The following is an 18,154-nucleotide window of genomic DNA, read 5'->3' on the forward strand; positions in this document are numbered from 1 at the left end:
GTATCAGCAAGCTGCGAGAGTGCTCCTCCTGGAACCACAGCAATACTGCAGCTTGCAGCCGGTCCTTCCCAAAAATCGTCCGGCAGGTAATTCCTGCGACAGCCGGCAGCGACCCGCAGTATTGCTGTGGTTCCAGGAGGAGCACTCTTCCTTCTGACTCCACATTAAGCTAAGTAAAAACTTAGCTGGTCTTCTCTTTGGATTGCTGAAGAGACCATCGCAGACCCTGGAAAAACAGCACACCATGCATGGCACGTGCTCCGCTCCGTTTCTGTCGGGGATGCTGATTATCATATTCAAATGAATTTCTTGGGCATTGGCAACCGGCACACTTCCAAGGAAGGTCGCTCATGTAAATTGGTCTCCCTCAATGTGAATTTTGCACCCAGTGACTGTTCAACCCCCTCTTTCTCCCCCCCCCCCCCCCCTTCAAGAAATGAAGAGAAAATAAGCAGTTGAATCATATTTGCTCAAAATTGCAAATAACAAATTAGGATTAATTTGTCATTTTAATTGTCAAAATAAAAGGGAATCTACATTAAAAAAGAGACCGAATTGTATTGTGGCAGATTTGTGCCATCTTGGAGAAGGACGTGTTGATTTCCTTTGCTGGTCAAGGTTATGTCAAGAAAATTGGCATACAATGTGTCATTCCTTTAATGCTGCCTCCTCCAAGTCTGTTGCTGGAAGTGTAGTATTTGTTTTGATGCAGTCAATCCAAACTTAATCAAAATCGAACAATTTTTTGCCAACTGCTTAGCACAGCAAATCCTGGTTCATTAAACCTGGAATTGTGTCTTGCCCATAATACTGTAGCTGATCAATTTGCCCGCTCTGAGCATTGCACAAACAGGTAGAAGTATTTCCAGAATTTTGAACTTGCTAATCCATGCAGTGAATCACAGGGTTTTAGGAATTACTTCAGAGCTTATGCCTGATCCATAATTATTGCTCACCACAACAATGAAATTCTGCTTCAATTTTACCCAAACATGACTTGCTGCAAAAAACTGATGGAGTTTTCGAGTCTCATTTAACTTGGACCAACAGTTACTAGACAAAGGTGCTTCGTTAAATACAGGAAACTTTGTGCTATCCGGCACCAACGGGACCGAGTTGTTGCTGTTCCCTCAAAACTGCCGGACACACCAGCGTTAATGTTGAAGCATACGGAGCTTTTCATCTCCATATCTGACAACAAACGCTGTTGCTTAGCAACAGCTTCTAAACAGTCCGCCCGTACCTTGGAAGCGTCTCTGTAGCTTAGCAACAGCTTCAGAGAGACTTTCTAGAGCTTGACTGTTGGGGAAAAAAAACAGCCACGAGAAGGAAAAAAACCTAATAAAATGGCTCCTGATTTTTGCTGGTGGCTCGAGCTTGCCGGACACTTCCAATGCAGGACCTACAGTCTCTGTCACAGGTGGGGGAGACGGTGGTTGAAGGGGCGGGTGGGTGGGGTGCTTGGGTTGATGTGCGCTGCCTGCGCTTGGCTTCCGCTTGCTCCTGGCGAAGTGACTCGGTGTTCGGGGCCTTCCCGGGTGCTTCTCCTCCACTCTGCGATCTTGGGCCAAGGATTCCCAGGTGTCGGTGGGGATGTTATACTTTTTCAAGGAGGCTTTGAGGGTGTCCTTGAAGCGTTTCCTCTGCCCACCTGGGGCTCTTGCCGTGCCGGAGCTCCGAATAGAGCGCTTGTTTTGGGAGTCTTGTATCGGGCATGCGGACAATGTGACCCGTCCATCGGAGCTGATCAAGCATGGTTAAAGCTTCGATGCTGGGGATGTTGGCCTGAGCAAGAACACTGATGTTGGTGCGCCTATCCTGCCAATGGATTTGCAGGATCTTGTGGAGGCAGAAAATATATATGCATTAGGAAACCACAGTCTTCTGCCAAGTTTTGTGTAGAAGTTTAAACCTTTTAGTTCATTAAACCAAAATATTCATGGTGAAGTTGCTGAATTCTCTGTTGTCACTTGCTGGTTCTTTTCAATGCACCATCAGAATTGAAACTAGTGGTTTTCAAACCTCACTGACGGATTCCCAGGAAATGTTAATATTCTCCTGGGTGCTGCCTGCCCAAGACTTCAAAGTGTCAAGTACCCAAAAGAAAGCATTGCAGAAACAAAACATCTTGGCATACAGCAACTGGAGTAACGTCCTGGTCAGGCAACAGAAATGTAAAGAGGCCCCCAGTTTCCAAACTTGATTTGAAGCTGCTCTGACTAATTAGTCTAAGTCAGGCTTTAGGCTTAAATGAAAAACTAACCCTGCATCATTCTGGTTTTTAAAAAAATATTATTTGCATGTACTTTTGGCCCTTTTTCAAAACCAGTCATCTGTGTGGTGTTTCTCTCTCCACAGATGCTGCCTGTCCTGAGTGTTTCTAGCATTTTCTGTTTTTATTTAATGAGCCAGTCATTGTTTGCTGTAGACAGTGAGAAGTGGGTTAGCCAATGCCCCTTCGTTATGTCAGCTCCTACTAATTAAGTGGAATTTACTTATTCTGAAGCTATGCAAACATTTTTAGTGGCAAAATCATTTTAGTTCTCTACAAAAGATTGTTTTATCACTGCAGCTCATTTGGAAATGGTTTCAAATTGCCTTGAGCTTTTCATATACAGGAAGCAATATGAAGAGGAATGAAAAATAAAGCCTTATTCTACCAAGGTTTAATTTTGATCAAATGTTCTTTTTTAAAAAAAAAACCCAGATAGATTTGTCATTGTGTCTGGATTATTTACCAGTGGGAACAGAAAGATGCTTATGTATTATTTTCTGTTCCACAGCTCGAGAAACACCATGAACCCAGTCTACAGTTCAGCTGCTTCAGGGGTTCCATATGCAAATCCAAAAGGAATTGGATACCCAGGTAAGTGGATAGACTAATGCTTCAAATAAGACTGGTTAAGAAAAATATAGTTAATTATTGTTGGTGGGTGTGAGGGAGACTGAAGGAAAAGATTCAGTGAAGTAGAGTGCTCTTGACTGTACCTGGGCAAATACCTTGGAGCAATTAAGGAGCCTGACTGCAGGAGCACTAAACTCCTGTGCCCCATTGAAAGACTGGATAGTGTAGTGTGTTTGAACACTACTGTAGTGTCTGGGACTGGGTTTGAACCAGGCTATAATGGAGTGAAGTTTAATTGCCTTGACTTTTATTTTTCCATAGTCATGTTTAAGTCCCTTACACTGTCAACTTCAGTAGTTTCCTCCAAGCACACTCTACTCCACCCTGTCATTAGCACTTGGGGTTTGAAGAAATGTGCTTGAAAATGAGAATAGTAGTCAATGATCATTGAAGTGATTAGAAAGGGGAACTGGTAACATTCCTTTTTAAACCATTGTTCCTTCTGCCAGTAGACAGTAATTCTTAAAACTGTTGGAATCTAGTGGTAGCATACATAATCTAGTTTTACATTGGACAGTATTTAAATTTTTGTTTTATGGGGAAACCAGTTTCTGTGTAATAAACTTGCGTTTATGCTTAGCTGTTGCCTTTTTTGTAATCGCTCATTCTTTGAGCTAATTGGAATGATCTTTTTTGAAACCAAGCAGGTTTTCCAGTGGGTTATGCAGCAGCTGCTCCTGCCTTTTCTCCGACGATGTACGCTGGTACAAACCCAGCCTTCCAGACAGGTATCGCACCTTGTTAATCATTGCATGTAACTCTTAAGTGGACACACACTGCAAAAATAACTGTTTAACCTTGCAGCACAAACTGATTTTCAAGGCACACAATTATTTTCTTAACATCTTAATACGGACTGGAGCTGAGAAATTCACAGTATTCTGCGAATATGCAGATTTAATCTTGTTACTCTTAAAAGGTTAAAAGTGATGAGGAAATGGTCATAAATCTCCAAATCATTGAAGGCCGCATTGTTTGTGAATTTATGTGCAGTTAAGTTGAGGGATATCGAGCTCACTTTATTCTGCTTTAACATGTAGCTTAGCCCCAAATGCAAAAGAGCCACCCCTACCTCATGAGTGAAATGAAGAGCTTGCATCAAAACATTCCAAAGCAAGAATTACTTTGAAGTGCACTGTTATGTAGGCAAATGCAGCAGCCATTTTACCTAGTCGTGTCCTGCAAACAGTAGTGATACGTGATAATGGCCAGTAAATTTGATTTTTGGCGGTCATGGATGGGCCAACAATGTTGGCCAGATCACTGGGAGAACTCCCTGCTGCTCTTCAAATAGATGTACCCCTTTCTTGGTACTTTGCTGAAATGTAACTCTAGAACTTTATAAATCACTGGTTAGGCCTCAGCTGGAGTACTGTGGACAATTCTGGGCACCACTCTTCAGGAAAGATGTAAAAGCCTGAGAAAGGGTGCAGAGGAGGTTTACCAGGATGTTGCCAGGGATGAGGGACTTCAGTTATGAGGCGAGTTTGGGAAAGTTAGGACTGTTCTCCTTGGAACAGACAAGGTTAAGTGGTGACCGAATAGAGGTTTTCAAGATCGGTTTTGATGGAGTAGATAGTGAAAAACTACTCCCTCTAGCGAGCGGGTCAAGGAGATGAGAGATTTTTTGCACTGGGAGTTGTCGGGATCTGGAATGCTCTACCCGAAAAGGTGGTGGAAGCTGATTCCATAAATAATTTTAAAAGGGAGTTGGACAGGTACTTGAGGATGAGGAACTTGCAGGGTTACGGACAAAAAGCAGGGATGTGGGACTAAGCATGACTGCTCTTTCAAAGAGCCAGCACAGGCACGACGGGCCGAATGGCCTCCTTCTGTGCTGTAGGTTTCTATGATTAGTGTTGCAGTTGGAGTTTGAACCCACAGCCTACTGACTCGGACAAGAGGGCAACCAATGAGCCACATTAACACTGTTCAGATTTTTCTGTTTATTACATCCTTGTGGCTTCTTGGATCATTGTTTAATTGCAACCATTGCAAAGTAGCATCATCTATTCACCACAGACTTTGCTTCTTAGTGACTTGTGAACCCCTGGTTGACAGTTCTAACATTACTGGATTCTGTTTGTTTCAGGTTATACACCAGGCACACCTTATAAAGTCTCGTGTTCTCCGACCAGTGGAGCTGTGCCACCTTATTCCTCCTCTCCCAACCCATACCAAACAGCTGTATACCCGGTTCGAAGTGCCTATCCACAGCAGAACCCTTATGCACAGGTCAGGAACAAGGCTATTTGCTTAACAAGCCTATTCGAAATGACATGACTTTCAAAGTCAAAATTACTTGCTGAGGCTGTGCCATTCAATGAAACGTAACTGACGAAGATCACTGTTAAATAATGGACCAATTATTTTGCTGTGGAACTCTCAAAATACAAACTGTTGTGCAAGCTGGTTACCAGTTGCTGTAATGCAGATACTCTTGACTTGTAGTTATGAAATATCCATATGCATGTTTTCAATTGTACAAATTTCAAATGAATTATTAGAGCAGCCTTGGTTGCTATTAAGCTTGTTATTTTTGCCTTGGCTTATGCAATTTAGAAGAGTTTCAGAAATCCAGAACATTTCATTTGTAATAAAAACAGAACATGCTAGAAGTAGTCAGCAGGTCAGGCAGCATCTATGGAGAAAGAAACAGTTAACATTTCAGGTCGATGGCCTTTCGTCAGAACTGTCATTTGTAATTTGTAAATTCAGTTCCAGCACATTACCCAAGTTGGTATCCGGTGCTTCTCAACTATTCAAAAAATGTGGCCTACTTGGTATGTGCATCATTAAAGTCTGAGGCAATAAATCATAGGTCATCAAGCAGGTATATTATTAAAGTCTGAACAAATGGTAACCCGTCATGGTGTTAATGCATTACACGCAAGTTCTCGAGTTCCAGTCAAACAATCGCTTTTTCAAAGTTAGCTGATTAACCAGCATTTTATTTAAAAATGCTTCAGGGTAGACCCCAGAATGGGCCTCATGCTTTAACTATTCAAAGATGAGGAATGTATTTACTTTTTTTTTTTTTTTAAATGAATTATTCAGCTTGCTGCGAGATGGCTGGTTGTGTGCTACCTGCCATCATCGTCCTTGCATTTCATGGCTGGGGTGTAGAACTGTGAGCAGTTGCAGACCCTCAATTCCCAGAACAACCCCTACTTACTAAGATTGTTGACTCCAATCAGGAATGTCCTCTTTTTTTCAATAGAAAGTAGCAGGCATATGTTCCGACAAATGATTTAAGGTAAAGCCTTTATCTTTGGGCATTTCTTCAAGAAATCTACCTTGGGGTTGTACCTAGTTAGTAGAATTCCTGTATAGATTGAAGGCACCAGCATTGAAGACTCGCCCTAGTGAAGAAAAATTATATTTTTTACATAAACTTGGGTGGAAAAAAGTCCAGTCAGTTGCTGCAGCTCAACCTATTTATGTTCCTGTACAGGATTATAATTGACTGTTGGTTGTAGCCATTGTATTTTGGAATTAGCAGTGTTTCTGCCCTGATTCTTAAATTCTCTGATGCTGGCGGAGTGCAGCACAAGTTGGTAAAAATGCTCTGGGTGTACTCGCACACTTAACAGTGGTGTCGCCAAAGGCCTGTGTTCGAGATACATGTCTCCTGTCAGGGTCAGGAGTTCATGCTGCTGGTCATGGGTCTAAAAGGGTGGTGAACATGAAATGGCAGAAAGTCAAGGTTAATAGCTGATGCTGAATCACCTTGCTATAACCAGTCGCAGTTATCCACATGAACCGTGAGATTTATATCATGAATTGCACTAATCACTGAATATAAAAAACATAGAAGAAAGCTGAATCTTCAAACCATTAGAAGCAATTTTTAAATCCTGAAATTCAATTCCACAATCATAACTGGTCACATGTAGAATGTATGATTAAAACAAAGGATTTTAAATCCTATCTGCTGAATTTACAATTGTTCTGATGAGAATTGAACATGTTGGGAAATTACTGGTCTCATTTGTTTCCTGTTGCTGAGGAAGAGCAGAAGCAATATTTAAGATGTGGTCTACATAGTTTCAGATTAAAGCTCAAAACATTCCACAGAATTTCAGTGGAATCCAAAATGTTTGCTATGAAATGGGATAAACAGGGGCAGCATTCATTGAACCAAAAAAAAAAAGCTATCCGGGTACAGTTCATTAAGTACTTCCTAGCCTCCGAAGTTTACCCAGAATTAGGTTTCTCCTCCATTCCACTTTTTTTCAAATAAAATGAAATCAAATGTATGAGCAGTTTAGGTACAAATTGCAGATACATGTCAATGCAAACATTCCTGCCTTAAAAAAAATCCCATGTTTTCCAGGGAATAGAATTTACTGTCTGAAAGCTATTTTTTCCTGTTTGGAGTAGTGGTAATAGAGTATCATGGCTTAGGATGTGACTGGGAAACGGGTTGTGGTTATAGATAGGTATGTCTATGTTGCACTGTCTTCGGTGTAATATTTCAGCTAAAGGTGGCAAGATATTTGATAGAGAATTACATAGTTTGGAAATCAATTTGAAGTTAATGTATCATGAGTTCCACCAGTAGTGCTAATTTGTTTATACTAATTCTCTGGATTGTCTTTTAACAGTATCTTTCACTTTTTCCCCCCCTCTTAATAGCAAGGCACTTACTACACACAGCCACTGTATGCAGCACCACCTCATGTAATTCATCACACCACAGTTGTCCAGCCTAATGGAATGCCCGCTGCCATGTACCCACAACCAATTCCATCACCCAGAGCAAATGGTGTTGCCATGGGAATGGTAGCTGGGACCACTATGGCAATGTCAGCAGGTGGGTATCAACGTAAGCCAAACCGACTCTTGCACCGTGGATTTCAGTTCTCTTGAGATGTATGTGTTTTGGGTTTGGCAGTCAACCCTATATTTACAGTGTGCTGCAGATGGAGTGAAATGGATGTATTAAAAGGTTAGATAAGAGTCAAGCATAAAAAATGTTAAATATTTCAAGTCCAACAAAAGGTACTTATTTTTTAAAAAAGCACAACAGCTTGATGGTGTCAGTCAGTCATGGGATGTTTAACTCTTGAGCCAGAAGAATGAATTTCTATCTTAACACTAGATATAACATTGCCAACTCTGTTTTACAACTTCTAAAACTGGATAAAGATTAATTGCAAATTTATGGTGTTGTCGCCACCCAAATCCGTGCCCATATTTCCTGCAACTCTGTTTGAATCCCTCCAATCAGGTTACTGCCCTTGCCACAGTACTGAAACAGCCCTTGTCAGTCACAAACGACATCCTATGTGACTGTGGTAACCTATCCCTCCTCCTCCTTCTTGACCTGTCAGCAGTCTTTTAACATGGTTGACCACACCATCCTCTTCCAACACCTCTCCTGTGTCACCCAGCTGGGTAGGACTGCACTCATCTTTCCATTCTTAACTTTCCAGTCATAGCCAGAGAATCACCTGCCATGGCTTCTCGTCCTGCTCCTGCACCGTGATCTCTGGTTTCCCCCAAGGATCTATCCTTGGCCCACTCCTATTTCTCATCTACATGCTGCCCCTCAGGTTCCACATGTACACTAACGACACACTGCTCTACCTCGCCACCACCTCCCTGCATTGTCACCAATTCGTCACACTGCTTGTCAGACGTCCAGTGCTGGATGAGCAGAAATATTGGGAAGACCGAAGCCTTTGTCATCGGTCCCCACCACAAACTCTGTTCCTGAGCCACCGACTCCATCCCTCTTCCTGGCAACTGTCTGAGGCTTGGTGTCGTATTTGAGACAGATGAGTTTCCGAGCACGCAACCACTTCATCAAGACTGCCTACTTTCATCTCTAACATCGCCTGACTCTGCCCCCTCCTCAGCTCATCTGCTGCTGAAAACCTCATCTATGCCTTTGTTACTCTAGACTTGACTATTGCAGTGCTCTCCAGGCCGGCCTTCCATCTTCTACTGTACATAAACTTAAGGTCATCCAGAGCTGTGCTGCTGCACCAAGTCCTGTTTACGCATCACCCCTGTGCTTGTTGATCTACAGTGACTCCTGGTCTGGCAGTGCCTCAATTAAAAAAATTTTCATCCTTGTTTTCAAATCCCTTCATGGCCTCACCTTCCTTATCTCTAACCTACAGGCTGAGATAATGCGCTCCTTCAATTCTGGCCTATTACGCATCCCCAGTTTTAATTGCTCCACCATTGGCCGATCTCTAGAGCAGTCTAGGCCCTAAGCTCTGGAATTCCCTCCCTAAACCCCTCTACCCCTCAATCCACCTTTTAAGATTGACCTTAAAACCAACATTTTTCACTAAGCTTTTGGTCATCTGTCCTAATAACATCTTGTGTGGCTCAATGTCAAACTTTGTTTGATAACCCTCCTGTGAAGCACCATGAGACCTTTTACTATGTTAAAGGTGCTATATAAATGCAAGTAGTTGTTGTTGACCCACTGCTGTAATTGGAACCCATAATATGAAGTTGTTTGAGCTGTCTGAGTTGGTCTGCTGGCTTTCTGTAGGGATGTTATGTTCTGGTATGTCAGACTGTCGTTGCGTGTGCCGACTTGTTTCTGGAAGCTGAACGAGCCTGAATTCCTGTTTGGTTGAAAAATTGTGGTCAGTGATAGTTAGGGAATTGCTTACTTATTAAAAACAAGTCGTACAATTTTTGAGTGACATAAGGTTGACTTCCATTCAAATCACTTGATTTCCTTAGGCCCTGAGCTTCAGTTCTCGATCTCTTTGGAAAGCAGGATTGACTTAAATTTAAGACTTGCTTCTCTTCCACACTTAAATAGACCAACAATATGTCAGTATGATGTCCATTATGTTATGAGTTTGTAGAGGGAGAAAAATGTGTACAAATTATTACTACTTCTGTCTTGTACAGTAGTGTTTTAGTTTTATTTAAATATATTCACTTCACAGTTCTTAAGGTATAAATTTTGGTTTCTACCATTTTGAGCACTTTTGATGCTTGAACTGAGACTTCATTTTATTAAATAAATTATTTCCCTTGCAGGCACTTTGTTGACGACTCATTCCCCCACTCCAGTAGCAGCTCATCCCGTTTCCATGCCTGCTTATAGGACTCCAGGAACACCTACCTACAACTATGTACCCTCGCAGTGGTGATCAACCAGTCACTGGAAATGCAAGTCTGTCTTTCTTTCGTTGTAAAGTAATCCCCTCTTAGAATTTGAGCAACAGCAGATGGCGAAGAAATCTAATGTTATGGTTATACTCGATATGAAATCGGCTGAAATTCAACTTCCGGAGCAGCTGAGTATCTGGATGCTCCACGATCTAACAGCATTCAGGGCCACATTTGCCGTTCTGTCTTTTTATAATACTTGGATTTTGCATTATTTACTTAAATATTAAATCTTGGGGATATTCTGAGCAACAGTTGGAGCTCTGGAGTTTCTCTCCAGTGCAGTCTGAAGACACACAACTGTCATACACTCTCCCACCAGTGGTAGTGCTAATATAGCAAGACAAGTTTACATTGGCACTTGCCATTATAAATGTGGACATTAGACTTTATAATGGGAACATTTGATACCAAAGTGTGGCAAGTACATAGCAACAGGAAGTAGGGGTTTGTATGATTTTTATTACAACATTTTCCCTCTTCATAGTCAGCTCACACACAGGGTATTCTTTCTCCTACCACCTGGGCTCCGCTGTTTCAGAGGAATTGCAAAATCAAATTTCAAAACAATTCAGATGTCACTCAGTATAATCCAGCAGCATAAGAGACATGTAATTGCTTTGTTGCACTTTCTGAACCTTTCTTATGCATTGCCTCTTCAATTTGACGTTTGCTAATGTGCAAAGGGAAGCAAATTATGGAAATCTAATTTACCACCCACTGAGCTAGCTAATTCAGCACAGACTGGCAATGTAACCTGTGATTTCGCTGATATCTCTAACTCAGTTACTCATTAAGCCCCCACCCAATTAAAGTCTTTGAATTTACACAAATTTTAAGAGCTTTTCTTTTGGATGGCAGAGATCGATCGGTATAGAAAAAAAAATTGTTTCAGTCAGTTTTGGACAAAGATTGACGTATCTAGCCAAACCCCCCTCTACCTTGTACTTGCTGGCACAGCCTTCATCTAAAATGTCAGATGATGTTTTCATTACTTCAGATACCTGTGATGTTTACTGAGCAGCTTGGTTAATTATTGAATCCCCATGATTTGGTCTTGTGAGCTGGTTTGAGAGAAGTTCTCCAGTGAGATTCAGGTTTTGTAATTTATATTAGTGTACCCTGACTACCTCATGATTTGAGTAATGCAGCTTTGGTGTGATTAATGTGGAAAGATAAATCCATGGTTTTGCACAAAATAGTTACATGGGGGTCACCCACACTGGAAATTAATGGTATTTCTCTCAAATCAAGCTCCAGGAACATTTTTCAAAATAAATAATGTAACTTTTTAAAGTTTTTGAAAGGTGGCTTCTATGCTCAGTGTTGGCTTGGACAGTGTGGAAGAAAAGTATATTTAAAACACACTTTTTTTTTCTCCCCCCCCCCCCCCCCCCCCCCCCCCCCCCCACACACAGGTTGAAAGGGTGGGAGATACGCAATCAAACAAGTCTTAACACTTGGTGCTGATTCCCACATGCCTCCAACCAGGATCCTTCCTTCCAGTACATCAATGCTCTCAACACTTGCCAAACACTACCAAAAAAATCACGGAAGATTATCATGGCTGCCTATCTTGCATCTTGGAACTCCGCAGTACTCCAGTCTTATGGCAAAACCTGTTTTGTGGACTGTCTTGCAATTTTATAGATTATACAAAAGGGAGTACAAGTATATTTGGATTCATATCTAGTTCAATGCATGTTACAAAATGCTTGCTCAAATCTACCTGCAATGACTGATGCAAACCATCATATGCAAAATCCAAAGGAACTGAGATTCAAAAAATGTTTTGCAACTTAATTTCAATAATGCAGAGTCTTATTGTATGTAATGTTTTTAAAAAAAAGAATTGTGCAAGTGAATTTCTTACCAGAAAAAAAAACTTCTGGAGGGGCTGATCTGTTGGACTCGATGTTTTTTAACGGGAACAGTTAAATTTCTTTAGCCAGTGTATTAATTTACATTGTTGGGTAGCAGATGCATTTACAGCACGGCGCCTGGAGGTGGTGTTTAGGTAGGTGTGAAATCAAGCCTGCAGGCATTGACTTGCCAGTCCTTTTTTTCCATTTTAAACTGCATTAGATTCAATGTTATTTTAGAGAGAAAGGCAGCAGTGGAGATTAAAACGAGCTGGATGAAGGAAATGTGCAGACATTTTTTAAATGGATCTGGAACGGCCAGTAGTTGGGGAAAATAGAAGTATTTTTATATTCTTTGATTTAATATTGCAGTAACATGTTATGAATGCCTCTGACTTAAAATCATGGCACTTGATGGTTTGTAGGCTTTTAATTTGGCAGCCTTTAAATAGTCACATTTTTTCCATGTCTCGAAGTTTTCCATGGGTTTTTGTAGAATCCAAATCACTGGTTATCATTTTGGATAATAGATAATATACAGTTACGTTACAAGCTCATGGCAGTAGCATTCCGTACGTGGTAACACTTCCAAAAGGAGGACACTCGTAATGAAACATTTTCTTCAAATTTATGTCTCAGTTCTTCACAGAATAGGCCTCGGATTTTTTTAAGCATTGGCGGTGTGCTTGGATGCTGCCCACTAGTGGACACAAGTAAAATAGGTGACATTGTTTTTAAAGTTCACACAATTTTCATCAATCTGTCTCATTTGATTTGTTCCAGGTTGTGCATCACATAGGATGACTTCATTGGTCAAGCAAGGTTGAATAACATTTTTGAAGGCATTTATGACTAATGCTTCTGAATATTCAAACTAGTATGAAACCAAAGGAGGTAAAAAAATGTAATGCTGGTTTAAGGAATCTGTCCATTACATACTTCTGTAATGCGATTTTCATAGGATTTTAGTTTCTGCAGCAGTCATGTTTGAATTGTGCAGTGGACTGCTACAGTCAAATAACTGTTTTGCTGATGAAATGGGAAGAAAGGCAGAGCTTCTTTATTCAGCATATATTGGGCGCTTTCTCCCCAAACTCCGCATGCAGTTCACTGAGCAATAGCTGTTCTTAGTTCCCAGGCCCCTGGTAATGCCATTCTTGAGTGAATAGTGTAGGTTGACTTGTCCTTCAGCATTTCCTATTTGGGCTTATTGCCTTACCCAGGTGGCTTGGCTAAGATCCAGACCTCACTGTATTAGATGAGGAATTGCAGGGAAAACAGAGGCTGAGGAGCTTGATTTATGGTATCCAATGTAAAAATCCCAAGTTCCACTTGCATTCTTTTTTGAATTGTCCATTGCTTGAAAAAAAAATTAATGCAGATCTAAAACGTTAAGTAGATAAATTGGCCGGTACTTGTGTTCAAAATGACCAGGTTATCTTGGTTAAGAATTTCTTTAGTTTTTCCTTCATATTTCATAGGCCCTAAAAACTGTGCAACAATTGCTTCAATGTATAGAATGCTTATTCTTTTATAACAATAAGGAAGCAAGTTGATAAAGCCAAATAAGGCACCGCCCATCTTGAATTCCAGCCCCACCTAGAGATTGAGAATGGTCAAAGCCTTCAATTATCATGAAAGTTCATTGCAGAATTGGCCCCTAATCTGTGGTGAAACCTGATTGTGTCTGGGGATTAGGATTGTCTTGCAGTGCAGTTGAAGGCATTCAGCTGCCTTCCTGGATGTGCTTGTGATATTAGAAATGCAAGGAGTATATTGGATTGCTTCTGGCACCATACATGAAGCAGGAAGGATCCACATTCTCTACAATTGTTACTTTTTTCCAAACTCTTGTCCTCAATTTGTGCTAATTCAGGTAAAGTTTGACAACAGTTGTGGAAACCATTGAACTTCATTTAAAGTACAGGAATTTGTCAGTCAATGAATTAGAATTGTTTTTGATAGCTAGCAAAGAAATATTCAAGGGGAACAAGCACACAACTTTTAGATTCGTATCTTTCCTATTCCATTTTTCTATATTGAACTTTTATAATGGATTTAGCATGTATGTTAATTTCATTTTAAAATACTCAAGACCAATTCTTTAACCCATTTTTGGACAGCCAGCAGCATTGCTGCTGGGAATAGTAATGGTCAAGGCATTTAACTTTAAAAAATGGAGCAGTATGAAATTTTACTGGGTTGTTTATTAAACCTAAATTCAAGTTGAACATATCTGATTGCACACACTACAATTTGTGCACCCGACACAGTGGTGTTGCAAAAGATTTCTCACACAATGGAGTTCTGCGGGCCGACTGAGTAGCTCCATTTCCAAATAGCGCTGTGTTTTTGACGGGGACTTCAGAGGCTGTCTTTTACAAATCCTGCATTAAAATGGTATGAACAAGGAAGAAGTTTTAAAGTTGGAAATATGTTCACAATATCTTGATTCCCCTTCAGTTTGAAGTGAGTTAGATTATAAATAATTCACTCATTTTCAAAGTAAAATTGTATCCAACGTGATGTCTGCAGGCTGTTTTCTAACCTGGGTATTTACAGGACTTGGAAACCAGTGTGACTAAAGAGGAAGTGATCTGTATTTCAGATGCTTAAGAGTACTGTAATATGGCTTTAAAATCTTTGTGCATAGTGACAGACTACATTGACATTCTGAAGGCGTCCCAAAAATACAAACATTGCAAACTTAACACAAGTTACAAATATGACAATAGAAAAATTCTAAAGGAAGTGTTTTTGGTGATCGTTCCTTTAAAGATTTACAAGTCACAAACCACGGCTTGGTATGAAATGAAAAGTGAACCTAAAATGAGTAGCCTATAATCAACACTGTGCACTGGACTAATGCTATTTGCTTTAATTTCCTCTTTTTTAAAAACTGTTATCTCATTACATTCTTCTCCCTGCTCCAACCCACCTGCTATACTGTGATGTGTATTGAAATGTTTTCATTCTTACTCCTATTGCGGCATCAGTGTGGACTATGTAACTGAGTGCAGTTTGGAAATTTTATTGATCGGTGTGGTTTTTCAAATATGCAACCCATACTTGCTTCTTGATCACTTGGAATCAGTTGTACTTCTGTAGTACTTTTGCATTACTGATTAGTGGATGATTAAGTAGTGAAGGCTTAATCAATAGCGCAGAGCTGCCGAGAAGGCGCAATCTTGCACAATTCCTTTTCTTTAATGTATGTCTTGAGAAAATAATGGGTACTGAGGTGAAGAAAAATCAACCATGTAAGCCTGCTGTGGGCAATGTTTAATATAAAGCACTGTTTAAATCTGGGAGTTTCTTCATGTTACACTGCTGTACATGCACTCATTTAAAATACAGCATCCTGTGTTGAGTTTGAAATTTAGTTGCTTTTTGTATTTAAAAAAAAAACTTGGCAGACCAAATTATGCTTTGTTGCACAAATTATGACATCACACTCATTTGGTGCTTTAACCACCCTAGTGTTCATACTGGTTACTTTTTGCATTTTGAGTGGGTACTTGGGATTATTACAATTTGTTTTAAAGGGTGGGTGGAAGAGAATCCAAAATCTCAAGTCTCTTTAGCATCCAGAAACTTGGGGGTCAAAGTTTGTAATTCACAAATGGTCATCCAACTTTCTGCACTTTGTGACGGGAGACCGCCGAGTTAATTCTGGGCTGGTGTCGCATTTTTAAAGGAACATGCAAGCTTGGCAGACTCATTTTATTTGTTCTCCCTTCCAAAGGTTCTATTCAGACAAGGTTATTAACTGATTTGTCGAGTTACATTAGTGATAAAAATATAGTGCAAAATCTGGTAGCCTCATTCAATTTTGAGACTTTGACAGTTGCTTCAGAATATTTCCAAGCTGCTTAGGTAACGTATGCCATATGTTCAGGAACTGATTGAGAATGACCATCTTGCGTTGGGTTAAAGATTGTGCATTTCACCATGGTTCATGGATACTGTGTGTAATTGGTGTCTTTTCCATTTAACCTAACACAGCAATTCTTGCACTCAAACTGGGTGTGTTCCTTGAATGCAGTTTAGTGTTCAACTAAAATAATTTTCAGTTAGCAATATCTGCTCGAAATATTGGGTTGGGGGCAAAGAAAAGAGCAGTACAATAAACATAACAGCAGTCAGTGTGGATCCATGGGGCAAAATGTCTTAATACATTTTGTGTATGTTTGCATGTTCTTTTAAAGCAGTTAACAACTGGGTTGACGTACCCTGCAAATGTTGGATCCCTGCCGAGCAATCGGATGCTGTTTTTCTTAATTAATTCTTTGTATAGGGATGTAGAGGGTGTGTTTTTCACCCCCCCCTCCCTTTTGCATTGTGAACATTAATTGGGAAGCAAACAACAGAACCTAATACGAATTGAAGAACCATTAAAACATAAGAGGTACCCTCTGTTCTCCGAATCCCCCCCACACGTGCTTGCATTCTCATCAGGCTCCGTGTACTCCAGTCAGCTGCACCGCAGTAGTCAAGGTGGATGTGATCTGAAATATTTCCCTGTTTTAATTTAAAAAATGAAGTTGAGATTTTGAATTGCAGAATTTTACAGAAGAGTAGATTGTTTTTGTTGGTGTGCAGTGTAGTGCTGTATGACAGCGTTTCTGTTCAAAATAAAACGAGTGTATGCAACACGTAGGCACAGCCGAATCACCCCAGTGAGTTATGTACATTTTTGTTACAGGCACACTTTTTTTAATTGACTTTTGAACACTGCTTAATTTTAAAAAGAAACTCTTACTTTGGTACTTATTTAGTCTAGGCCAGTGTTGTCTTCTGAAAATCCGTTTTAAAGCACCATTTTACATTGGATAACATAAACCAGAAATTGACATTTCCTTTCTGAGCCAGTTCAATTATGTGTAAATTCATACATTGTTATTTTTTTAAAAGCAATTTGACAAGTAGATGAGCTCAGATTTAAAAAGAAACTTCAAGGCATGTTTATTGTAACAAGAATTGTTATGTATTAATACTTAAGTTTTCAATAAAGATTGACTTGTGTTGCTTATGTTGTGTTGTGAACTTATTTATGCTCTGGTTCATCAAACTGATGTTTTACTCCATTAGATGGTATTTGAAGTTTGAGGGCAACATAACTCATTGCCAATTGTCAGATCAACTGAATAGATTAATCCACATTATATAGGTTCAGATGCCACAAATATCAACTTGCTTGTATTTTCTGTCCATATAACTTGTTTTATTAATATATCTTTACGCTTACTATAGTTGGATATCCATCAGGGTCTATGAAATAATAGCCAATCCAGCTACGTGCTCAGTATGGAATACCAAAGAATTACTGAGTGAGTTTATTTAGGCTGCATATAGTGACACTTGTATTCCTGGTCAGAATGGAAACTGAGTAATTCCCCCGTCACCCGAGTTCTGTTTGCTGCAGTTAGAGACTTTTTAAAATGACTAAGTAGACTTTGTTTGCTTTGCTGTTTTCTGATTAAATAAATTTTGCTGTAAAATAAGCTAATTGGCTGACGCAGTGGTGTCAATAGGCACTTTTTTAAAATAAACACGCAATGTTAGTTGACTTGCTATGCACCTATCAGTTTGGAGATTGTCATGTGATCTTTGTCATATGCTGCTACACCAGTAGATGGCAATGTTGTACTGCGTGCACTTCCATTCTCACTGGAATGCAAGTGTAATTATGTAGAAAAGACAATTTTGCACAATTATAAACATCACACCTTAATAGAATAACAACTGAAACAGACATGGTGGCTCCAAGCTAGCTATAATTCTTACACAAACCTTTTGATGTTTCTTAAATTGCGTTAGCCTGACACCACCTGCTTGCTTAGCATTTCCCTGCGTAATCGAAACAATCTAAACCATGCGTTAGCCTCGATCTCAATGCATTACAATACAAAGATATTAATGACTTCAGTATTAAGCTATTTTTCTTATACACTACCTACACATTAGTTCCATCAATCTACAACAGTATGATTTCTACAGTGAATCTGAAATAAAAGCTAAATGCACCACAGATCTGTCAGCATTTGAAAAGAAGTTAACAGTTTATATGTGAACTCTTCAGGAGACGATTGCCCCATTGGTGTGGGCTAGATTTTAAATAAAATGCAACTGTCTTAACTGAAGGAATCAGCTGTTCCCCTGTAAAAGAAAAATTCCACCAAAGGAAGCTGTCCTAGATTTTCTTTTTCAAACCAGTTTAATCAAAATGCACTAGTGG

General features: G+C 39.9%; 1 protein-coding gene across 7 annotated transcripts in view; it reads left to right on the forward strand.

Moving 5' to 3' along the window:
• fam168b (family with sequence similarity 168 member B) overlaps window positions 1-16,946 on the forward strand; it is a 35,823-nt gene extending 18,877 nt beyond the window's left edge. For 3 of the 7 annotated variants that reach the window (XM_085990651.1, XM_085990649.1, XM_085990650.1), the window contains exons 2-7: window positions 2,784-2,866; window positions 3,550-3,633; window positions 4,998-5,140; window positions 7,544-7,733; window positions 9,923-10,054; window positions 11,473-16,946. In XM_085990651.1, the coding sequence (XP_085846777.1) occupies window positions 2,797-2,866; window positions 3,550-3,633; window positions 4,998-5,140; window positions 7,544-7,733; window positions 9,923-10,035 (600 nt within the window). In that variant the 5' untranslated portion in view covers window positions 2,784-2,796 and the 3' untranslated portion in view covers window positions 10,036-10,054; window positions 11,473-16,946. The remainder of the gene's footprint in view (window positions 1-2,783; window positions 2,867-3,549; window positions 3,634-4,997; window positions 5,141-7,543; window positions 7,734-9,922; window positions 10,055-11,472) is intronic. The other 4 variants (XM_085990654.1, XM_085990652.1, XM_085990653.1 and 1 more) reach the window with 2 other exon arrangements.
• Window positions 16,947-18,154: the final 1,208 nt, after the last annotated feature.

The sequence above is a fragment of the Somniosus microcephalus genome, chromosome 6, assembly GCF_052327205.1.
Source record: "Somniosus microcephalus isolate GS21.2 chromosome 6, FLI_Smic_1.0, whole genome shotgun sequence".
Classification (NCBI taxonomy): domain Eukaryota; kingdom Metazoa; phylum Chordata; class Chondrichthyes; order Squaliformes; family Somniosidae; genus Somniosus; species Somniosus microcephalus.